Here is a 24,640-nt window from a genome sequence, read left to right as displayed (position 1 = left end):
CATATGTACCTTTTTGCATGTAGCTCTGGAATCGATAAGATTTCTTGTGTCAAACTACCTTTTATGCTAAAAAATTAAAGCCCTATGAATTTGACTGTAGTACTTCTTTAGTGTTCAAGCAGCGAACCACTAATTCCATGTACAAAATTGCATATGCCGAATTTCCTTACGCCGATCCATCGCTCCCAAATTACGAATATTTTTTGACTTTGGCTTACTGCGGCTTTACTTGGCGGAAAGTCATAAAACTGCAAACACAAAAGGTTGTACCCACCCTCCAAAGGACTAAACAAAATAAGTTAAAAACAATTATGAAATATTGCACATTTTATAAAAATATTTACAAGAAATCTTTAATTTACAACTTGGCACGAGAAGAGCCAGGAAAACCTAAACGGTAAAGAGCAACCACCACGGCTCCACCCAAGCCCAGGTTGTGCTGCAAAGCCAACTTGGCGTTGGGGACCTGACGCTTTTCTGCCAGGCCGCGCACCTGCCAACAGAGCTCGGCACACTGAGCTAGACCAGTGGCTCCAAGGGGATGCCCCTTCGAAATAAGACCTCCACTGGGGTTGACCACAAACTTTCCACCGTAGGTATTGTCTCCTCGGTCGATAAAGGCTCCAGCCTCGCCCTCTCCACATAACCCAAGAGCCTCGTAAGTAACAAGCTCATTTGCAGAGAAGCAATCGTGCAGCTCCACTACCTGTACATCCTGAGGCTTATAGCCACTCTTCGCAAACAGTCTTTGGCTAGCCAGGCGGGTCATGTCGTAGCCTGCAATCTTCATAAGGCTCTTGTCGGCAAACGTTGATTCCGGGTCACTGGCCATCTCCATGCCCACGATCTCCACGGCTTGTTTCTCCAATCCGTGACGTCGGACGAACGCCTCGGATGCCAGTATGGCTGCTCCAGAACCATCGGAGGTGGGGCAACACTGAAGCTTGGTCAGAACGCCTTCCACCACTTGTGGCGACTTCATAATCTGCTCCAGGGTATACTCATCGCGGAATTGCGAGTATCTGAAACCAAGAAACGGAAATGTAACAACCACGCCTTTCGGAAGAGCTAAGTTTTCAACAACGATCGGATTGCGTGGTGGTATTTGCTTGATCTACTTATTCTCACGATGATAAGATAAGCCTGTGTGCGCGATGAACTTTCGACTGAACTTACGGATTATTGACGGAATGCTTGTGGTTCTTCCATGCAATTTTTCCGAAGTGCTCGGGTTTGGTTCCATATTTCTTCATGTGCTCCTTGCCAGCGTTGCCAAAGATTTGGGCAGCCATTGGTCCGGGTCCGATTTCGGTCAGTTCGCTCATCTCGGTGATGTGGCGCTCCATGGGATTAGCACGGTCGAAGTACTTTTGAATAAAAAAGCTCAAAGGTCAAACCATTTTAACAAGGGTTAATGAAACTCACCTTTGAAGAGAGGGATCCTCGTTCCATTTTTTCAAAACCTAATGCCAGCACGCAGTCCGTGTTTCCGCTCTCGATAATCTGCTTAGCCAGGTAAAGAGCACTCGATCCCGTGGAGCAGTTGTTATTTACATTGTAAACGGGGATACCTGTCATACCCACTTCGTAAATGGCGCGCTGACCGCAGGTGGAGTCTCCGTAGACATAGCCAGCCACCGCCTGCTGCACTTCCTCGAACTTGATCCCCGCATCATTTAAAGCCTTGGTAATAGCTTCTTTGGCGAAATCAGGGTAGCAAACGTCAGCTCTGCGGCCGGGCTTCTCAAACTACGATGAATTGTAGGGAAGTTAGTGATAGACAAGAAGCCGTGCAAAGGTCACTATCTAATAACGAACCTTGGTCATGCCCACACCGATAACGTAAACTCTGTTCTTTGCCATGTTTTGGCTGGTTCTTTAATACATCTGTGCCGGACTTCTCAAAACGACTGAAATCAATCCACCGGCTAAGAGTCTTTATACAATACGATATGATACCGACAGTGCTGAAAATTTGGCTATTTACAGGCAGCATTTTTTCATTTATACCAGTTGGCACTCATCGTCTTCATGCTAGAAAAAATCAAAGCTTGAAATTAAATTATTAATTAAAGGAGTAAATTATTATTCGGATTCGAATAATAATTTCAACTCCTCATTTCAACTGTCATAAAAATTTGGATTTGTTTTGTTTCTGGTTCTGTTAAAATGTTAAAGTGCTGTTAATGCACTCTGTTACTTTGGAGTCAGCTGGGTGAACTTGTTTATTGACTAGTTCTGGTATCGATAATATGTTCACATATAAATATACTAATATGTATACTTTCCCTGCTCTCAGTCAGGTGTCTATTTTTTTGTATGCATAGTGAATTGGTCTTTATCTGGTGTACCATATAAAAAATCTCCATATTCATTTTCTATAAATGAAGGTCTGATAAATGAAAGTGCTATAATCAAATTGTGAAATTCGAATTTGAGTTAGTATCCCGCCTTTAACACCGTCTGTTTAATTTTCCCAGCACTAGTTTTTCAACGACCGTGCAAATTTTCCAACACTAGTAGGGAAATTATTTTTAAACAGCAACAACTCTATTTCGCGTCTGTTTTAATTTTCTTGTTTGTCTAAGCACTAGGTGCAATTTAAAAGTGCTTGTTATACTAACTAAGTTGACCATTTAAGCAGCAAAATGACGAAAAACCGAGTTTACGTTGTCGGTGTGGGCATGACCAAGGTGTGTAATACAGTATAAAAAGGTGCTGGCCAATCAAACAAAGAAATAGGGTCCATGCCAAATCTGTTGTAAAAACAAGTTTTGCAAGCTGGAGACAATTAAACTTCAAGAAGTTGCGCATTAAAAGCCATTATCGCCTCGGACTTTGGCCTACGATGCACTTCGCCCCCTAATCCAATTTTCTTTGAGCAAGTGGCTCCACATCCATTAAACTCGGTCCGCTTATCAGCGGTGCTACCCGGCCCTTGAAGTGGTGCGATTATAATTTTATTTTTAATGCATACTTCTCTTTTCAAAGTTTGGGCTTTTAAAATATATATTTAATAATATATATATATATATACATATATTTATTTTATTATTAAAATTTACCTATTTAAATTGCGCCTTTAATTCAAGAGCGAACAGGTAGTATTATAATTATTTGTATAATTAAAATCTCGTATTTTTTTAGTTCGAGAAGCCCGGTCGCAGAGCGGAAGTTTGTTACCCAGATTTTGCAAAGGAAGCTATTACCAAGGCTTTAAATGATGCGGGGATCAAGTTCGAGGAAGTGCAGCAGGCGGTGGCTGGCTATGTCTACGGAGACTCCACCTGCGGTCAGCGCGCCATTTACGAAGTGGGTATGACAGGTATCCCCGTTTACAATGTAAATAACAACTGCTCCACGGGATCGAGTGCTCTTTACCTGGCTAAGCAGATTATCGAGAGCGGAAACACGGACTGCGTGCTGGCATTAGGTTTTGAAAAAATGGAACGAGGATCCCTCTCTTCAAAGGTGAGTTTCATTAACCCTTGTTAAAATGGTTTGACCTTTGAGCTTTTTTATTCAAAAGTATTTCGACCGTGCTAATCCCATGGAGCGCCACATCACCGAGATGAGCGAACTGACCGAAATCGGACCCGGACCAATGGCTGCCCAAATCTTTGGCAACGCTGGCAAGGAGCACATGAAGAAATACGGGACTAAACCCGAGCATTTCGGAAAAATTGCGTGGAAGAACCATAAGCACTCCGTTAATAATCCGTAAATACTTCGCACAAGTACTTTAAATCAAACCTTTATTTAATATTAGACTTCCCACCGTTAAGCTACTCGCAATTCCGCGATGAGTATACCCTGGAGCAGATTATGAAGTCGCCACAAGTGGTGGAAGGCGTTCTGACCAAGCTTCAGTGTTGCCCCACCTCCGATGGTTCTGGAGCAGCCATACTGGCATCCGAGGCGTTCGTCCGACGTCACGGATTGGAGAAACAAGCCGTGGAGATCGTGGGCATGGAGATGGCCAGTGACCCGGAATCAACGTTTGCCGACAAGAGCCTTATGAAGATTGCAGGCTACGACATGACCCGCCTGGCTAGCCAAAGACTGTTTGCGAAGAGTGGCTATAAGCCTCAGGATGTACAGGTAGTGGAGCTGCACGATTGTTTCTCTGCAAATGAGCTTGTTACTTACGAGGCTCTTGGGTTATGTGGAGAGGGCGAGGCTGGAGCCTTTATCGACCGAGGAGACAATACCTACGGTGGAAAGTTTGTGGTCAACCCCAGTGGAGGTCTTATTTCGAAGGGACATCCCCTTGGAGCCACTGGTCTAGCTCAGTGTGCCGAGCTCTGTTGGCAGCTACGGGGTTTAGCAGAGAAGCGTCAAGTGGCCAACGCCCAATTGGCTCTGCAACACAACCTTGGTCTTGGTGGAGCTGTCGTAGTAGCGTTATATAGGCTGGGCTTTCCCGCTGCCAACAGTGTGCTGCGTAATCTGACGGCTGCCACCAAGGCTGCCACTAGTGAAGAAGGTTTCAAGGTAGCACCACTTTTAAAGCTATTGGAGCAAGCGATGCAGGAGGACAAAGACAATCTTATTGAGAAGGTGCGTGCTATATACGGCTTTAAGGTGAACAACGGCCCCAACGGTCAGACAGGATTTTGGGTAATTGATGCAAAGCAAGGCAAGGGCAAGATCATCTTTAACGGAACTCGTAAGGTTATTTAAAAGAGTTATGTAATACTTTAAGTCTAATGAATGAATCTTTATTCAATTTTTAGAAAAATGCGATGTTACCTTTATAATTAGCGATGATGATGTCTTCGAACTGCTCACTGGCAAGCTCCCGCCGCAAAAAGCCTTTTTTCAGGGTAAGATCAAGATTCAAGGCAACATGGGTTTTGCTATGAAACTGATGGATCTCCAACGCTCAGCTCAGGGAAGAATTGAAGAGCTGAGGTCGAAGCTGTAGATCGTTATGGTCTTGTATATTTTTATGGCCCTGGACAGGTTAAATAACATTTTTATGCAGCATTCTTACTATATTTGTATTCATGACAGAAAGTGGAAAGATACGAATAAAGATACGTTTTTGGTTTTTTTATTATTCCTCAAATAAATTTTACCATGTTATGAATTAAAATGTAAAAGTACGAAGTATTGAATTATTTTCACTTATTTTTTCGGGCCTACATATTAAAAATGCTTGAAAATAGTAAGTAAATATACAAATTTATAAATTAAAAAAAACATATATAAACAGGATCGAATATAAATTGCAAACATCGGATACAGTTAGGCAATCTTCACAAAAAATCGTATACAACCAATGAAATTGTAATTTTTATTGATTGATTACCCTATTAAACTCTAAAGAGTTCTTCAGATTTTAAATGGAAATTTATGAAGTATCGATCTGAGTAAATTTACTTAGTGCGCTTAAACAGCGGATGAAAACTGGGAAAGATTTGGACATGTTCATTGAGATTCGCCAGAAAAATTTACTTCAAATCTACAAGTATTCTTTAAATAGTAAATATTAAATTAAGGATCAGATGAAAACTGGCAAAGGAGCCCAAATCACAAGTTGAGTCATCAAATTCGGAACTAGTCAGTCACCAAATAGATTGTTTAGCTGGTTCTAAACTACCAGACCGCCTTAGTCTCTGCTACCAAATGATTTATACCTCCTTTAAGCGATTGCACACTCAGCAATATATTAAACAAAAGATTTTTTTTGTACATATTTTTACGTAGAAGCCATTAACGCTAACTAGGCAAAGCTACTCTAGCGGAATTTAAATTTTGAATGGCTCCTATCGAGAATACGGTCTTTCTGACGATAACGATTTTTAACAAAAAAAAAATAAAACAATCGATAATTTTGTTAGAGGTGAAACTTTGCTCTTATGACATCTGGCAGCACCGTAAATATTATTTGCTAGAACAAAAAGCGCAAATTGCGAATTTTCGGTAGAGCTACAAAATAATTCAAGCAACCGCAAATGACTAGCAGCGTACTACGAACATTGTGAAGCCGATCAAATTGCTAGACGGAGCATTAGACAAACGGTGTGCAAAAAGTCACGTAGGCTGATCGATAATCAAGCAGACGCACCAACACCCACACACATACACATGGAAATCCAACGAGGAGAAAGAGAAAATAATGTAGAATTGGCTGCCGGCGGGGCGGATTTGGTCAAGGAGTCGCAGGAAAATTCGAGTAAAGAAGTAAGAGAAGTGGATGTAATGGCTAAGGAACTGAGCACGCACGATAAAAAATCAGAATTAAAGGGAAATGAAGCGTCGGTGGTGGGGGAAAACAACAACGCAGATGCCCGCGGAAATGCCACTGCAGCACTAGAAACAACAACTACAAGCACAGAGCCCCCCCAAGCCAACAACAGTTCGCACACACAAAAACAACAACTGCAGTCAAGCAATGGGAATGCACAGCAAACAACAACAATGGAAATCGGAGGGACTGCAATAGCAAAAAAAACAAAAGATGACATTGTAGAAGAGGAAAAAATAACAGCAGTAGCGGAATCAAAAACAAGCATGGGCGAAAAGACAGGTAAAGTAAATAGAATTTTGAAGAAAACAAACTCGATGCCAATAAATGTATTTTCCTTTTGGCCTCGTTCATTGTACATTCATAAAGAGGAACGCAACCATAAAAAGAAGAAAAAAGATAAGGAACGCGAGAGAGATGAAGATAAGAGCAGTCGTCACAGCGGCAACTTTGTCAGCGTTGGGAGCAGCAAGGATTGGGATCGGGATCGGGAAAGGGACAGAGAACGGGACAGAAACCGCGAAAATAGCTTCAATGCCACTAAGGAAGGCGACTATAAATCCAGTTCCTCCCGCAAAAAGGAGAAGTATCATCGCAGCGACAGGGATCGAGAAAGGGAGAAAGAGCGGCAGCGGGATCGACATAGAGAAAGGGTAAGATATCCAATGGAATTTCTGAGAAAATGTAGCTCAACAAATCCATTTATGCTTACCTTATAATTTCTATACATTAAAAACATACCCACGCTGGCGCAGTACATGCAAGATTTGCCTACCATTTAAAATAAACGTAGCTATTACGAACTTAGTGATAGTTATAGTTGTACTCTGTAACTTATTAGATTTACTTATTTCCGGGTACTAGACCTATGAATTTTGAAATATTTTATAACCAAACAATATAAGCCATCTAAAACTTAAAAAATGTTTTATAAAAAGTTACGAGAGAGGCTAACTTTTATTGAAGCACCCAACAAAGACTAATAAAAGAATCTTCAGTTTATATATATTATATTAAGCTATTAGTTAAGCCTGTACAAGAATACACAGTTCTATATCACGTATGCAATGATATTACTTATTTTCAGGTGCCCTCCTCATCTTTTAGTTCTTCGTCACACTCGCACCGCCGTCGAAGTTCTGACAGTAGCCGAAGCATTCAGAACAGCTGCTTAAAAACTAAAGAACTTAAGCTTGATCCGGATCTGTCACAAACCGTGAAAAAAGAACTGGAGCAGAGTTTCAAAGTTGAGGATGGAAACGGTCTCCAAACAAACCCAGGAGAACCAGAAGCAGGTCAAGCCCCATTACTTACCAATAACATAAAAACTGAAACTGAAGTCAAGAAGGAACCGGGCTTAGATCCACCAGCATCTATGGAAAATGGTGATGCTAAAGGAAAAACTCGTGAAGAGGTAACTAGGCAGCTAAACTTTGGTGACAAGAACTCAAGCTCGAAGCTGATGCCCTCGCCAGCACCGAAAACCTCTTCGGCATCCAATTCAACGGTGAACAATCATTCCTCAAGTAACCGCAAATCCTATACATCGTCATCCTTCACCAACCATCACAAAAGTTCCTCATCTTCTTCGTCATCCTCCTCATCGCGCCACTCGTCATCTTCATCTCGCGATTGTTCTAGATGCTACAAGCGATCGAAGATCCGACGTTCTTCTATAGGCGTGCAGTGCATACAGCCCGCACCCATCGCAGGACCCTGGCAAATGATTCAGAGCTTACCGCCGAAGCCTAACAGACCACCTCCGGCTGGCCTTGAGAACCTTAAGTATGGCAGCTACTTTCAGGTGGAGCAGTATCCAAATGGAGGAGCCTCTATTGTGCATATGTATCAGCACGAAATAGACGCCTTGGCGCCAAAAGAGATGGACGAACTGGTTGATGAGTTTTTTGAAGTTTGCTTTGCAGAAGATGAGCAGGGCTACGCCCATCACGTGATGGGTATCGTGCACGACGCCGCCCGATATCTGCCCGATCTTCTGGAGCATATGGCCGAAAATTACTCAACGTTGACCGTAAAGGCAGGAGTTCTGGGGCGCAACTCGGACATTGAGACATGCACAATGGCGCAGTATAATGAGCAAGTAAGTAAAATACTAGTTATGAAGCAAACATTATAATAATGATCCAATTTAATTTAAGGTTGTGCGGAATTATTGTCAAGGCACGTTTCGATATGGACCCTTGCATCAAATCAGTTTGGTAGGCAAAGTACACGAGGAAGTAGGCGGCTATTTTCCTGATCTTCTGGGACGAATCGAAATGAATCCATTTTTGCGAAAGGTATAATATATATTGCGCAATAAGATAAGCTTGAGGTAATGAATTTTATTCTTCAGACGATGCCTTGGGCTTGCAAGTCCATACTTCAAACAGATCCGCGGCAATCAAACGATGGACCCATTTTATGGATTCGTGCTGGCGAGCAGTTGGTGCCAACTGCAGAGCTGAATAGCAAAACACCGCTTAAGAGGCAAAGGTAAACGTTTCAACGTAAAAATGACTAACAAGAAAAATAAAATTTTTGTTTCTATTTAAATTAGAACCCGCATCAATGAGCTACGAAACCTCCAATACCTTCCCCGTTTATCAGAAGCACGAGAAACTATGATCGAAGATCGAACCAAGGCGCATGCTGATCACGTTGGCCATGGACACGAACGTATCACTACCGCTGCAGTTGGTGAGCTAACGGGGCTCCCACAATTTGTTACAAATTTCTAATCCTGCGTTATCTTCCAGGCATTCTTAAGGCTGTTCACTGCGGACAGACTTACACACAAAATCGCATCACAAAAGACGTGGTCGCATTTGCCGCTCAAGACTTCAATACAATGGTTGAAATGCTGCAGCTGGACCTGCACGAACCTCCAATCTCGCAGTGCGTTCAGTGGATTGAAGACGCCAAGCTCAACCAGCTGCGCCGTGAAGGTGTCCGCTACGCCCGCATTCAGCTATGCGATAATGATATTTACTTTCTTCCTCGAAACATTATCCACCAGTTCCGAACCGTGACGGCTGTGACAAGCATCGGTAAGTGATTTCGTTTAGCATTGTATGTTTCAAAAAGTTTGTATGTTCTTATTGCCTTGCAGCATGGCACCTGCGCCTTCGACAGTATTATCCCGACCAGGAGGTCATCAACGAAAAAAATAACCCAGTTCTGGCAGAGACACCACACTATAAAGAAAAGCAAACAATTCTTCCCAATCCAGTTGGACATGACGAATGTGGCAAAAAAACTCCATCAAAACGAGCTCACGATGGAAAGCTCAAAAAAGTTTTGATTGATCTCGACGGCAAAGAACGACGTTCTAGTGAAAGCAGTGTAGATGAGCAAACGTCTAGATGCAGTATCTCGCCGGGGCAGACTCAAAATCAGATTCAGGAGAGCAACAGTAATGAAAGTGGTGCTAGTATAACCAAAAAAAAGAACAGCAAGGATGATTCTAAAATAGATATGCGCAAAATGGTATTGGAACACAAATACAAGCTGACCAAAACGGCTGTGCAGGGAAATCATGAAAAAGATAAACCCAAAAAAAATAAGGAGAAATCAAGGGAAAAGGATAAAGAAAAAGAAAAGTCGAAGTCTAAAGATAAGGATAAGGAGAAGATTAAGGAACGAGAGCAATATAAGGAAAAGCAGACAGACAAAAAAAGCGATAACACACCTAAGAAGCATTTAACTTCAGCAAAGACCTGCTCTCTCAGTTCGCCTTCGCCTGCCAAAATCTGCCGGCTAACGAACGAAGTACCTGCTATTGCCTCAGCTGCAGCACCTGCTCCTCCAAATTCTATAAGTATTGCTGCACTACCTATTATGCCAGGATTGCCCCCGCCACTTGTGCCTCAGACCCCTTTTATCGACCGCCTGAACCAAAAACAACCCGAGATCAAGATCGAAGTGAAGATCGTATCAGATAGCAAAAGTGATAATAATACCTCCAGTCTAGCTTTAACAGAAGCATCTGTGCAGCCTTCAGTTTCCGTTGAAGACGTAGTTACCGAATTTTCTGAAGAGAGCACACCGCCCCCACAGTTGGTTGTGGATCACGAGGAGGAAGTAAGCGAGGTGTACGAGGAAGAGAATGAAGAAATAGGTATGGAACTTCCCAGCAAAACAAGTTCAAATACTATGGATCAAAAAAATCTGGCAATTTCTGCACCCATGCCTTTGCCCCAACAATCACCTCGGGAACCCGTAGCAGCTGCACAGCCTCTTTGGCCTACTGCTCAAGTTCTAAAGGTGGTTCTTCCCGCCTCTTTGAAACCAATGAGTAGATCGTCCATTGTGCCGCCTTTACCACCATTGCCGCCTTCACTAGACGTTGCACCGCCACCGCCACCCCCACCACTACCACCGTCAACCACCAAGGGCAGCAGCGTTACTGTCACATCTGTAGCCGCCACAGCAGTATCCCCACTAAAACCCACCTATAAAACCTTCAGTCTGCCATCTCATAAGATCATTATCGCAGGGACCACAGGAAGTCGAGTAACAGTTTCGAAAACTTCAAATAGTACTCCCGTAGATTTGCTAGGATCCATTATGGCCAGCATGGATAAACCCGCAGCCAGCAATTCCTAGTCTCCATTCTCATCCGCGCCCGTATCGTCGACGTCCTCGGCAACAACGCTCCTCTCCTACGTCAACTCTAACGACAGCTGCTAAAGGTTGCGACTACATAGGAGGGGAGCAGAAGTAGAGGCTCCAATTTGGACTATGTGTACTTTAAATTTAGAAACGCCCTTGACCCCGTTCAACGGACTTTAAAGGGCGGCAATCATTTTTTTTTATGCGCGTTAGGAGATTTCACTAATCAACTTGCTTTTTGTTAAAATTTGGTTAACAGCCATTAGTTATTTTCCTATTCTTTTAAATGTAGTCTTGACTAAGCGATGTTTCCTTTAGCAGTGCAAACATCTTACTTAATTGTATATAGCCCATATGCTTCTATATAGACACCTCGTACAGAAACACAACCTATATTTGATAACAGACGTAGATCTTTAAGCTTAAAATGAGAGAAACCTAAGTGAAGCATAGATTTTTTATTTATTCACATAAAAAAAACAAGAACACTATTTTAATCCTATAATGTATTTTTTAATTAAATGCACCCTTGTAATTATAAAGCTTGAATTGAAAATTTAAGTTACCGGTTTGGCGAAGGTCCCAGTTTAGTTTCTTTTTCAAGAACTTTTATTTAACTAAAAAAAAATATAAATTAAATATATATATATATATATATATTATAAACATCATATATAAACTGTATTTATTAAGCAGCTACTTGTTCAAGAAACAATAAAGATTCGTATCATACAACATCTTAGTAAAGTCCTGTTCTAATTGTACTATAAGGAAATGTTTACAAGTAAGTATTATTGCTGAATTTACTTATTCAGTTTAGGCAAATATTAATAAAATACATATAATATAAGTAAGTAGCTCTTCAGCTTTCGGAGCATATATGTATATTTCATATTGATTGCCAACACCAAATTTCACAATAGATGAAATCCAAGGCGGATTTCGTTGCATTAAATATACCATTATTGCGTTTATTAGCATTTTTATGCCCTTGCAGAAGGTATTCCAATTTTGGTCAAAAGTGTGCGACGCAGCGAAGAAGACCTCTCCGACCCTATAACGTATATATATTCTCGATCAGGATCAGTGCGCAATGCAGTGAGGGAGACCTTTCCGAGCCTATAACGTATATATATTATCAATCAGGATCACCTCCTGAGTTGATATAAGAGTGTCCGTCGGTCTGTCTCTCCCTACCCGTACTAGTCTCTCAGTTTAAAGCTATCGACTTGAAACTGCATACACCCTCCTTTCCTTTGCACGCAGTACATAAAACAAAATGGCCGGGATCGGCCGAATATATTCTATATCTGCCGTATAACTAATTGACCCGAAATGCCATAACTTTGACATTTTTACATTAAGGAGTTAGATATATTTTAATCCCCATTTTCAAGGGATCCCATAACGAAAAATGAACAAAAAATCTAATAAATAGTTTGTCTCAGGATTTGATGCAGAATAGTGAAGAACCAATCCAGACATCATTTAAGGTACTCCGCTTGAAAATCGGATGAGAATTAGGGAAGATTTAGCCTTCCCCCATTGCCCCCTATAGGGAAAACCCCATTTTCAAGGGATACCATCACGAAAAGTGAACAAATATTCCAAAAAATAATTGGTCTCAGGATTTTGATGCAGAATGGTGGAGAATTGATCCAGAAATCGTTTAAGGTACTACGCTTGAAACCCGGATGAGAATTGGGAAAGATATAGCCATCACTGTGGGCCATATGGGAGAAAACTCTATTTGCAAGGGATGTTATAACGAAAAATGGACAAAAAATTTTAAAAATATTTTGTCTCAGGATTTTGATGCAGAATGGTGGAGAATGGATCCAGAAATCGTTTAAGGTACTCCGTTTGAAAATCGGACGATAATTGGGGAAGATTTAGCCTTCCCAGTGACCCCTTTAGGGAAAACCCCATTTTCAAGGGATACCATCACGAAAAATGAACAAATAATCCAAAAAATATTATGTAACAGGATTTTAATGCAAAATGGTGGAAAATTGATCTAAAAATCGTTCAAGATACTCCGCTTGAGAATCGGATAAGAATTGGGAAAAATATAGCAATCACTGTCGGCCATATGGGAGAAACCCCCATTTCCAAGGAATACCATCACAAAAAATGGACAAAAAATCTAAAAAATATTTTGTCTCAAGATTGTGATGCAGAATGGTGGAAAATCGATCCAGAAATCGTTTAAGGTACTCCGCTCGAGAATCGGATAAGAATTGGGAAGATAAAGTCATCACTGGGGGCCATATAAGGAAAACCCCTCTTTCCCATCGCGAAAAATGGACAAGAAATCTAAAAAAAATATTTTGTCTCAGGATTTTGATGCAGAATGGTGGAGAATTGAATCGGATGAGAATTGGGAAAGAAATAGGCATCACTGTAGGCCATATATGGGAAAACCCCAAGGGATTCAAGGGATACCATTACGAAAAATGAACAAAAAATCTAAAAAATATTTGACGCTATATTACACACTATATCATTTAGCTGCCATAAAACTGAAAACATTTTTTGGTTATTGGTAAAATGGCAACTTTAGTATTTTTGAAGATTGAATGTTGGAACTTTTTTTTTAAGTTTTGTATTCTAATAAATAGTTTTATAATAAAATTCGAATAAGGATCGGCTTATTATATGCGACAATTGCGATAAATATCCAATCTTAACGGCAAGGCTGTATCACTTCGACTCCGCCTGAAGTTAGCTTTTCCTTCTTGTCAATCTTTCCATCACTTCGGCTGCTATATATGGCTGCTAAAGGATATAATCTGGTGATCCCCATGCCGAAGACGATCCGCATATTCTAACTTAAAATACAGCCAAATTGTGGAACTTCTAGTTTATAAGATTTATATTGCATCTATAGGATACAATATCCAATGTAAATATATTGCTTAAAAACAGATGGTCAAAATTTCTTATTTTGACTAAGATCAGCAGCAGGTTAGCCGAAAGTTGTGACCTTCAAACTGCACGATAATAATGAAAAAATAAAATAGAAAAATTAATATGGGAAAAATTTGTTTGTTAGGAATCAAGTAATAATCGGCAAAGATCTGTAAAACCGTTTAGGGCCACACATGTACTTCTTTCAACTTCCAGAAAGTCCATCGAAAAAACTACAAAAAAAAAGTTATTAAACATTTTCATACCAGTTTCAATATATTTTCAATTAGAATTTACATTAGGACGGCCCCTCATTTTCAACAGACAGCACCCAAACATTTGTGCAAGGAGCAAGATCGCAAAAAACCGATTGGTGTGATATCTATACAGACATTGGTGCTTATGATGCAAGATCTCTATATCGAATAGAAAGGTAAGAAATTGCCTATGCTTAGTAAAGGTGAAAGCAGTGCTATTGCAAATGTTTACGGTTTTTCTGAATAATTTATTTGGTTTTGGAAAAGATTAAATCATATGTGCTTAGCCTAAGATTATGTGATTATTCATATAGATACTTATGAGTAAAGATGTCATACCAGCTGGAATTATAAGAATATAATGTAAATAAGCTTTTATTTTAATCTTTAGAAAAAAGCATTAAAACTAATATTACAATTTAGTTTTCGAGCATGCTTCTCCTAAGCGCCTGCTCTAGATCCGCGTCAAAACACTCTGGCTTGGAATAGTCAGCTGCAAATTTCTCCTTAGCTGAGCCCTTAGAATTGGTTTCCTTTCTTTTATTTTGATTTTCGTTTACACTGCTCCCTAAAGACGTGTTGGCGAAATCACTCGAGAAATTATGCTCTTCAAATTCTTCAAATTTGGCGAAATTCTGGTTGCCTAACTGAATAGAGTTGCTTGTCTGCAACTTATCTTTAAACCAGTTCTCATTGCAGTCATTGTAGTCCATGGCTTTGGGGTCCTCGAGCTTTTTCTCCGACGCATTCGTTACCCTGGTGGAGCTCAAACTATGGCCAAAATTTTCATTAAATGCGTCAAAGAATGAATCGTTGAGTCCCATGTTTTTATCAGTCGTGGTCGTTTTAGTGCTTGCTCCATTTTTTGTACATGCCAAAGCTTCAAAGTCATCAAAATCGGCAAACTCGTCCACCGCTGATTGTGCAGTCTTGCGGATTGGATTAAACTCAGAGTTAGAGGAAATAGTGTTTTGCAGAGGCAAAGCACCTAGGTCCAAATTGAAAGAGCCAGTTTGCTTATTCTGATCATTGTTGGGTGGTGTGGCCACCTGAAGGTTAGTTGGGTTGTTGTTGTTTAGGTTAGTGTCATAGCTCTTAGACACGCCACCAAGGTCATCTGCAATAAACGGAATCGGTAAGTAAATACAAATTTTAAATGAATACCAGTCTTTTATCACCATCTGAACTAAAATCTTCGCCAAAGTTATTCTTCTGTCCCAATCCGATATCTTTTTGCAAAACTCCTTGTTCATCATCTTCGGCAAAGGGATCCTTAATGCTAAAAGGGTCCTCGTAGCGATAGTCCTTAAAGGGATCGTCTTTAAAGTCGGTGGGTCCATTAATATGACTTAGTGGTGATTTTTTCTGCGTTTCAAACGCCCCAAAGGATTCCGAAAAATCCACATTCATAAAATTACCCTTCTGAATCGGTGTAACCCTTGCATCCGCTGCCAAAGTTAAAGATGTTTCAAATACCGATGTTGGCGCTGCTGATATGACTGAAGATAAGGATGCTTCCGGAGGCTGAGATTTTCCTGTCGATTTTTCTCGCTTTGGACTGGATGCGCCATTCGCCTGTGCCTGGCCGGAATCTTCAAGCAGCGCAAAGTTGTCGAGGAGCGGTGCCGGTTGTTGATGGGTCGTAGCAGCTTTGTGAAGCTGTGTGGGGCGCCATGCAGTAGGAGAGTTAAATTAAAATAAAACGCAATCAAATTAAAAGAAAATATACTCGAAATAAGTAAATAATAATATAAGCAAATAAGGGACCAACTAAATACGAAAAATATTTAACAAAATTCTTCAAATGTGTATAATATAGATATTTAATAAAATTGATTATGTGTATCCCAGGATTCACCAAAACCAAGGCCTCGTCATTGTTGGTGTACGTGAAGTGTATGATATATGTTATCATTTTTTTATTTGTGTTGAAAAAAACGATGTGGTTATTTAATCTTTCTCTTTTGATTATGCAGAGGCTGAACTTTTATGAAGGTTATTTCCGTAACTTACGCGTAGCGTCCCTAATCTTAATTTTAATAGTATCGCATTGAAATTCTTGTGTTGAATTTATTTATTTATTGCACATATATGTGTACTAAATTTAAAACACGAAATGTAATTTAATTAGTCATTAATGTTTTGATAAAATTATCTAATGAATATAGCTTGTATGGGTTTCAACGATTATAGTGCATCCTGTATACGTTCTTTTGTGTGATTAGACTGAGCATTTATGGTAAGTCTGATATTTTGCTCCATATAGTTGGTTTATCCAAGTTTATTTTATTTTCTTTCAATTTAAATGCTCGTTGACGAGGTCGTTTATTTATTATGTTAATAAGTACGAGTTATATCATATATATATGAAAATGGATATTTTAAGACGTTTACTGGAAATAGATTAAAATCCAGAGTTGAAAAAACAAGATGGTTAGTTTGAGTTCCAAATGTGGAAAAATCAACAATTATATAAAATGGGGTAATACCAGATGTACTTCCCACAACTAGAAAGCAAAGCAAAAAAGAAGTGTATAAAAACTCTCATATACAAGTGATCTAGTAATTAGGTGCGTCTATTTATTTTTAGAAAAACTTTTAAAATCTTAGTGAAAAGAAGTAAAAATTGAACAAAATATAATTGATACCATATTAGTCAACTATACAAAAATAGAAAAAATAAGCGTGGTGCATGCATTACCATCGATGGGTACCAACCTTATTGTCAAACTCTTCAAAATCGGCAAATCCTCCGCTGCTTCCAAAACCGGTGGCAGGCTGTTAAATGGTGAATAAATTATTAATGTTTTGAGTCTTTTAAATTGAAATTAAATACCTGTGTTGCTCTTGGTGGGGCTGGCCTTGGGGGAGGCAGCTTCGACTTCTTCGGCGGCAGTGCTGGACTAGGGGACTCTGGCCGGGGCGGCGGGCCAGACTTTCCAGAGTTGGGGCTAAGAACCTGACCCTGGCCTGTGGGTGCATGTAGAGCGGCAAACGGATCGCTGCCAAAATCGTCTTTTCCCGCCTAAGAAAAGAAAATGGTTTATATGAAATTAAAAATAATGCTTTAACACGATAAAAAAAAAATTATCAGACCTCTGGTGTTATAGCGTTTTTAGTGGAAAATGCGTCCGAACCAAAAGGATCTCGCTGCTGTGGTTGAACCAATCCAGTTCCGGATGCCCTCTGACCAAAGGCATCGAATCCACTGTCAAAGCCTGAGTTCGCGCTAAAGCTGTCATCAAAGCCAGTTGAAATAGCTGGTTTGTTAGTGGTTTGGCTAGAGAAGGGATCGCTAAAAAATCCGTTGTTTTCCTGCTTGGCCGTCATACGATTGTTTTCATCAAAAGGGTCATCTTTTGGCATTTCAATTTCTTTTGCCATTAGAAGGCGAGCCTCTTCAAAATCTGGTTCGATTTTGAGTTGGTATTCGGAAACAAGTTCAGCGTTTTGGTTGTCCATAGCGGCTCGGCATATAAGCAATGCATCAGTCATCTGGCGCTGAGTCTCCATCAGCAAAGTGACCATTGAACGGACCTGAAAATGTCGAAGAATAGTATTCAAACTATCGTATCTGAGTTTTCAAGTATACCGAGCTAATTTGCAATTGGGTACTTTGCAGGTGTTTTGTCAACTTTGACAGCTCGCGGTTGTTTAAGTCGTACTCCTTTTGCAGAGATGTTTCTTCATCCTTTAACTTTTGGAGCTCAGATCGTTTAGTGTTAAGTTCGCCTTCCTGTTCTGTGATGGTCTCTTCTTGCTTCTGGCATTGTTCACGAATTTTAGTCACCTAAAATTATTTTAGAGGTAAAAATTGTTGTAATTTGTTGGTTGTTTTTAAGTATTCAGACAAAAAACAAGTATGTTTTAGACTAGTCAACAAAGGCCACAGAAACGGAAAAATTGGTAAACTGAAACAAACCTGCTTATTAATGCCCGATATCTCAAGACATACGCTGGCCAGCACGGCCGTATTTCGTGTAACCTTAAGTGTTTGTATCGTTATTGTAAGTGTTCACCAATTATGTACATTTTAAGCCAATTGTTATCACAAGTTTGTAGAACATATGTTAAAAGAAAAAGGAAACCAAATTCAAATTTCAAAATTAAAATTAAGCAGATATCCCAGGGTAGCAAAAAAAAAAGGACCGAAAGCACCCAAAGGATTTTTATGCAACAGGTAACTACTTGAGCTTGTAGGTCGTCCAACCGCTTCTGAGCCTCGCCGCGCTGATTCTCCAGCTGCTTTAGGGTGGCCGCCAAGGTGTCCAATTCGCTCTGTCACATAAAATTGGATTAAATGGCTGAACAAAATTTTTTTTAAAAGAGATATACCTGCAGACTTCGTACTTCTCCGTTTTTAACACGCACATCTGCTTCCTTTTGGGCAATTTCTGTCTCAAGGACGCGCCGTTCGCGGGCTAGCTCTTCAATTTCATTGGATATCATCTCTAGCTCTGGATTGGTGTAAGTCGGCTTCACCTCCTGAGGTTGCAAATCCACTCCAGACACAATCGATCGCATCGATGGCGGCACCATATTGGCAGTGAGAACATGGGGCGGATCCACGCCGCGCTGCTTCCGTTCAACAAACCACATTGCCAGAGCAAACTGTTCTACAGTCAGCTTTCCAGACTGATTGGTATCGCAAAGGGCCCTAAATTAAAAAAAAAAAACAAACAGTTTTAATTACAAAAGAGCGTTTCTAAATTTCATTTTTTATCTTACCAGATATCAGCCAGGCTGCGTTGAGGAATACCAGACTTAATAAATATATCCTTAACTTCCAAACCTGATACTAAACCATCCTTGTCAAGGTCCGATTGTTGAAATATTTCTTCGAACTTTTTGAGCTCTGCGGGAGTTACCACCCAGTCAGCGTTGGCCGTTACAGAGGGTGGAGCCCCAATGGGCACCAGTGGATCCGTCTGGATAAGGGGCATAGAGCTAACGGCACCCACTGGAGGAATTCGTGTCATAGGTGGAATAGCCACTGGTACAGGCGGAATCGCCGCTGGGGGTGCAATGTCTTTAGGAAAATTGGCAACAAAGCCGTCGTCCCCAAATCCATCACCACTGACAGCACGCGGAATGATAGCAGCGGAATGGAGAGGCTTAGCCGGTTGACTCCCAACAGCACCGGGCTTTTGAAGTTCTGGCGGCAGAACACTGGGAACAGTACGCTTTTGCAGTGTTTGGTAGACAAGATGCATGGCCACAATAAATTCATGTTTGTCTAGGTTACCGTCTTTGTCCTGATCGGCTAAGTCCCAGATGGTACCAAGAATATTCATCGGCAATTTTGAGTCCATTAAAACACCCTTAACTTTATTTCCGGGCAGCATGCCATTGTTTGGACTGAGGGACTCAAATAGCTGTTCGTATTTTAAACGATCGATAACCCCAATTGACCAGTCTCTGTCCGTTATGCCTCCGCTAGGTACAGGAACCGTTTGAATGCGCGACGGCATTGTTTTTGGAATTTCACCCTAAACGAGAGAACTAAGTTTAATTTAATTATGGTAAATAAAATCCTGATAAACTTACAACTTTTGGTGGGTTAGCTGTATCTACATAGATGTTGTTCATGTTGGCCACTTGACCCGCCTGCGAAAGCGACACTAACTTAAGAGCCACAAAAAATCCTGGCTTATCCAGAAAACCCTTGCCGTTTGGGTCGGAAAGATCCCATATACGGCTTAGTACCACATCGCTGAGACCAGATTTTTTTAAAAACTTGGCAGCCGTCATAGCTTCAATAGCCCCTGTTGCTTTTGGGTCAATCTGAAAAAAATAAAAATTAATAATTGGACCGACTCTTTGCTGGTTAAATTTTTTATGACAATCTTAAATATAATACCTGTTTGTAGTAGGCCTCATATACAGAGATGTGCTTGCTGCACACTTTTCCAAAGTCCAAATTCATTTTTGCGCTTTTTTACTAGGCACCACTAAGTTTTAATTTGCAAATTAACAGCTAGGGATAGCAAGCTATTTTATAACAATCGATTTTTCCTTAGATGCGGGAGGTTTCCTCAGCCCTGGAACATTTTCCTATGTCGGCAAAAAAAATAATAATTAAAAGAAATGAATCGGCACAGAATATATTGACATACTCAAATACATTGGCACTAGTAAAACAACTCAAAAAAGTATGAAGCTAGAGATATGTAGCTTGTCGTAATGTTTGTGTTTGTTTTGACTTAAAATTCTGTGTTGCTAATTTTTTCGATGTGTTATCAATAAAACAAATGTGACCAGAAATGATTGGAAAAAAAATGCTGTTAGTATTTCTTATGCACAAAAATACTATCCTTTCTTATTTCAGCTTGGCAAATCTCTGGTAACATTAACATAAAAAGTACTAAAAAAAAACGTGACATCGATAACTTAATACTAACTCAGTGCTGGCACCGATAGTCCGATGATGCGATATCATCAAAGCCAATGTGACCAGAAATATTTTAAAAAAAAATACCTGATTATTTTTTTTATGCACAAAAACACTATCTTATACATTTTAGTGTATCGGTTCTCTGGCAACACTGAATTAAAAAAGTACTAGAAGACATGACATCGATATCATAATACTAAATACTAGCTGCCATCGATAGTTCTTATAAGGCGCTGATATACCATCACTCTTTACTACTACCATCTCTACACAAATACGGATTTTTAAGCGACGGCGGAAAAAACGCAACTGGTGCGTGCAAATTTAAAGATTATTTAAATAACAATAAATAAATATATCTATGCAGGAAAATGTACAGTGACATAAAGGCATGATTAAAGAAGGTCGTCTAAGAGGAATTGTGTCGATATTTGAGGTGGCAGTGTCGGGCGTTACAGTGCCGGCGCCGCAGTTACTTGTTGCCGGCTATAGTGAAAAAAAAGGACGCTGTTCCAATCAGATCCCAACTGGTTATTGCAGTTTAAGAAACACTAGAAATCAACAGGTGAGTTTTAAAATAAAGGTGGCTGCTTTCCTCATACTATTTAAATAAAAGAGTCACTATTTGCATTGTTACTAAATCAATTTTGCATTTTATTTCTTTCAGACGGCATCATGTAAGGAGAAGCTAACGCCGCAGTTTCATGGCAGCGCCGTCATTGTGGCGTCGCTATAGCAGCGCGAGGCAGTACCAGCAAATAAGCCGCAAGAAACGGATGGATGGCGCCGGCATGGTAGCGACGCCGACGACGCTGCGCATTTGTGCCTAAGAGAACGGCGCCGGCATATGACCATCTGGTTGCCAAATTGAAAGGCAAAGAAGGCGCCAGAGGGATTTGCGCCGATTTTCTATGAACTCGGCATACAAATGCCGGTGATTGGACGCAACAAATGGTAAGTTTTCTGACGAAATTTTAGCTTCGTTTTCTAATTTGTTTTTGTTTTCATTTTAGATGCTGATGGTTGCTGGCTCTGGTTTTGGGCCGCCACATAGCCGCAGCCACTGGACCAACATGGAAGGATGCCCACCCAGGGCAGAGACCCCAGACACAGATGGAGGACCCTGGGTGCTGGCCAACGTGGGATCATCGGTGGATCTACGAGGGACATCGTCGGTGGGCGGCTGCAGGCGCTGGTGCAGGGCCGCCACTAGCCACAGCCGCCGAACCCCGACCATCGTGGGACCGTCGAGGGACAGCCGGCGCCATCGCTGCCAACCCAGGCATGGCGTCGGTTGCCGCAGCAGCGCAGCTATGTCGGCAAAGCAGCGCTGCCACACACCGGCAAAGCAGCGCTGCTACACCGGCACAGCAGCGCAGCGCGACGCGATGCCAGCCAATAGGCAGGCGCAAAAGAAGAATGGACAACGCAGGCATGGTAGCGACGCCGACGACGCTGCCCATTTGTGCCTGAGGGAACGGCGCCGGCATATGATTGGACGCAACAAATGGTAAGTTTTCTGACGAAATTTTAGCTTCGTTTTCTAATTTGTTTTTGTTTTCATTTTAGATGCTGATGGTTGCTGGCTCTGGTTTTGGGCCGCCACATAGCCGCAGCCACTGGACCAACATGGAAGGATGCCCACCCAGGGCAGAGACCCCAGACACAGATGGAGGACCCTGGGTGCTGGCCAACGTGGGATCATCGGTGGATCTACGAGGGACATCGTCGGTGGGCGGCTGCAGGCGCTGGTGCAGGGCCGCCACTAGCCACAGCCGCCGAACCCCGACCATCGTGGGACCGTCGAGGGACAGCCGGCGCCATCGCTGCCAACCCAGGCATGGCGTCGGTTGCCGCAGCAGCGCAGCTATGTCGGCAAAGCAGCGCTGCCACACACCGGCAAAGCAGCGCTGCTACACCGGCACAGCAGCGCAGCGCGACGCGATGCCAGCCAATAGGCAGGCGCAAAAGAAGAATGGACAACGCAGGCATGGTAGCGACGCCGACGACGCTGCCCATTTGTGCCTGAGGGAACGGCGCCGGCATATGATTGGACGCAACAAATGGTAAGTTTTCTGACGAAATTTTAGCTTCGTTTTCTAATTTGTTTTTGTTTTCATTTTAGATGCTGATGGTTGCTGGCTCTGGTTTTGGGCCGCCACATAGCCGCAGCCACTGGACCAACATGGAAGGATGCCCACCCAGGGCAGAGACCCCAGACACAGATGGAGGACCCTGGGTGCTGGCCAACGTGGGATCATCGGTGGATCTACGAGGGACATCGTCGGTGGGCGGCTGCAGGCGCTGGTGCAGGGCCGCCACTAGCCACAGCCGCCGAACCCCGACCATCGTGGGACCGTCGAGGGACAGCCGGCGCCATCGCTGCCAACCCAGGCATGGCGTCGGTTGCCGCAGCAGCGCAGCTATGTCGGCAAAGCAGCGCTGCCACACACCGGCAAAGCAGCGCTGCTACACCGGCACAGCAGCGCAGCGCGACGCGATGCCAGCCAATAGGCAGGCGCAAAAGAAGAATGGACAACGCAGGCATGGTAGCGACGCCGACGACGCTGCCCATTTGTGCCTGAGGGAACGGCGCCGGCATATGATTGGACGCAACAAATGGTAAGTTTTCTGACGAAATTTTAGCTTCGTTTTCTAATTTGTTTTTGTTTTCATTTTAGATGCTGATGGTTGCTGGCTCTGGTTTTGGGCCGCCACATAGCCGCAGCCACTGGACCAACATGGAAGGATGCCCACCCAGGGCAGAGACCCCAGACACAGATGGAGGACCCTGGGTGCTGGCCAACGTGGGATCATCGGTGGATCTACGAGGGACATCGTCGGTGGGCGGCTGCAGGCGCTGGTGCAGGGCCGCCACTAGCCACAGCCGCCGAACCCCGACCATCGTGGGACCGTCGAGGGACAGCCGGCGCCATCGCTGCCAACCCAGGCATGGCGTCGGTTGCCGCAGCAGCGCAGCTATGTCGGCAAAGCAGCGCTGCCACACACCGGCAAAGCAGCGCTGCTACACCGGCACAGCAGCGCAGCGCGACGCGATGCCAGCCAATAGGCAGGCGCAAAAGAAGAATGGACAACGCAGGCATGGTAGCGACGCCGACGACGCTGCCCATTTGTGCCTGAGGGAACGGCGCCGGCATATGATTGGACGCAACAAATGGTAAGTTTTCTGACGAAATTTTAGCTTCGTTTTCTAATTTGTTTTTGTTTTCATTTTAGATGCTGATGGTTGCTGGCTCTGGTTTTGGGCCGCCACATAGCCGCAGCCACTGGACCAACATGGAAGGATGCCCACCCAGGGCAGAGACCCCAGACACAGATGGAGGACCCTGGGTGCTGGCCAACGTGGGATCATCGGTGGATCTACGAGGGACATCGTCGGTGGGCGGCTGCAGGCGCTGGTGCAGGGCCGCCACTAGCCACAGCCGCCGAACCCCGACCATCGTGGGACCGTCGAGGGACAGCCGGCGCCATCGCTGCCAACCCAGGCATGGCGTCGGTTGCCGCAGCAGCGCAGCTATGTCGGCAAAGCAGCGCTGCCACACACCGGCAAAGCAGCGCTGCTACACCGGCACAGCAGCGCAGCGCGACGCGATGCCAGCCAATAGGCAGGCGCAAAAGAAGAATGGACAACGCAGGCATGGTAGCGACGCCGACGACGCTGCCCATTTGTGCCTGAGGGAACGGCGCCGGCATATGATTGGACGCAACAAATGGTAAGTTTTCTGACGAAATTTTAGCTTCGTTTTCTAATTTGTTTTTGTTTTCATTTTAGATGCTGATGGTTGCTGGCTCTGGTTTTGGGCCGCCACATAGCCGCAGCCACTGGACCAACATGGAAGGATGCCCACCCAGGGCAGAGACCCCAGACACAGATGGAGGACCCTGGGTGCTGGCCAACGTGGGATCATCGGTGGATCTACGAGGGACATCGTCGGTGGGCGGCTGCAGGCGCTGGTGCAGGGCCGCCACTAGCCACAGCCGCCGAACCCCGACCATCGTGGGACCGTCGAGGGACAGCCGGCGCCATCGCTGCCAACCCAGGCATGGCGTCGGTTGCCGCAGCAGCGCAGCTATGTCGGCAAAGCAGCGCTGCCACACACCGGCAAAGCAGCGCTGCTACACCGGCACAGCAGCGCAGCGCGACGCGATGCCAGCCAATAGGCAGGCGCAAAAGAAGAATGGACAACGCAG

The 24,640-nt window shown here is 43.0% G+C and overlaps 4 protein-coding genes across 7 annotated transcripts; 2 read left to right on the top strand and 2 right to left on the bottom strand.

Moving 5' to 3' along the window:
* Nucleotides 1-295: 295 nt before the first annotated feature.
* LOC108131360 (sterol carrier protein 2) lies at nt 296-1,995 on the bottom strand. Its single transcript, XM_017250217.3, has 4 exons — nt 1,819-1,995; nt 1,426-1,749; nt 1,177-1,367; nt 296-1,022 (listed from the first exon to the last, which is right to left on the bottom strand). The coding sequence occupies exons 1-4, from the start codon at nt 1,861-1,863 to the stop codon at nt 359-361; spliced, it is 1,224 nt and encodes a 407-aa protein (XP_017105706.1). The 5' UTR covers nt 1,864-1,995; the 3' UTR covers nt 296-358.
* Nucleotides 1,996-2,524: 529 nt separating this feature from the next.
* ScpX (Sterol carrier protein X-related thiolase) lies at nt 2,525-5,115 on the top strand. The gene is made up of 5 exons (XM_017249819.3): nt 2,525-2,693; nt 3,148-3,471; nt 3,530-3,720; nt 3,786-4,669; nt 4,737-5,115. The coding sequence occupies exons 1-5, from the start codon at nt 2,649-2,651 to the stop codon at nt 4,925-4,927; spliced, it is 1,635 nt and encodes a 544-aa protein (XP_017105308.2). The 5' UTR covers nt 2,525-2,648; the 3' UTR covers nt 4,928-5,115.
* Nucleotides 5,116-5,845: 730 nt separating this feature from the next.
* On the top strand, nt 5,846-11,563 carry LOC108131377 (uncharacterized). Its single transcript, XM_017250241.3, has 8 exons — nt 5,846-6,535; nt 6,623-6,906; nt 7,341-8,354; nt 8,413-8,553; nt 8,610-8,749; nt 8,814-8,953; nt 9,013-9,303; nt 9,366-11,563. Exons 1-8 carry the CDS (start codon nt 6,094-6,096, stop codon nt 10,859-10,861), a joined length of 3,948 nt encoding a protein of 1,315 aa, XP_017105730.3. The 5' UTR covers nt 5,846-6,093; the 3' UTR covers nt 10,862-11,563.
* A 2,698-nt stretch (nt 11,564-14,261) lies between these two features.
* On the bottom strand, nt 14,262-20,289 carry LOC108131380 (epidermal growth factor receptor substrate 15-like 1). 4 transcript variants are annotated; one of them, XM_017250246.2, is made up of 13 exons: nt 20,151-20,289; nt 19,895-20,088; nt 19,582-19,818; nt 18,763-19,523; nt 18,370-18,691; nt 18,223-18,312; nt 17,957-18,019; nt 17,627-17,824; nt 17,131-17,571; nt 16,871-17,059; nt 16,753-16,812; nt 15,213-15,693; nt 14,262-15,151 (listed from the first exon to the last, which is right to left on the bottom strand). In XM_017250246.2, exons 2-13 carry the CDS (start codon nt 19,958-19,960, stop codon nt 14,454-14,456), a joined length of 3,606 nt encoding a protein of 1,201 aa, XP_017105735.2. In that variant the 5' UTR covers nt 19,961-20,088; nt 20,151-20,289; the 3' UTR covers nt 14,262-14,453. The 4 variants fall into 4 exon arrangements, with proteins under 4 accessions (XP_017105735.2, XP_017105736.2, XP_070133253.1 ...); XM_017250247.2 differs by lacking the exon at nt 17,957-18,019; XM_017250248.3 differs by lacking the exons at nt 14,262-15,151; nt 15,213-15,693 and adding an exon at nt 15,743-16,427.
* Nucleotides 20,290-24,640: the final 4,351 nt, after the last annotated feature.

The sequence above is a fragment of the Drosophila bipectinata genome, chromosome 2L (assembly GCF_030179905.1).
Source record: "Drosophila bipectinata strain 14024-0381.07 chromosome 2L, DbipHiC1v2, whole genome shotgun sequence".
Taxonomy (NCBI): Eukaryota; Metazoa; Arthropoda; class Insecta; order Diptera; family Drosophilidae; genus Drosophila; species Drosophila bipectinata.
Note: the sequence above shows the minus strand (reverse complement) of the source record. Positions and strands in the feature narration are given on the sequence as shown.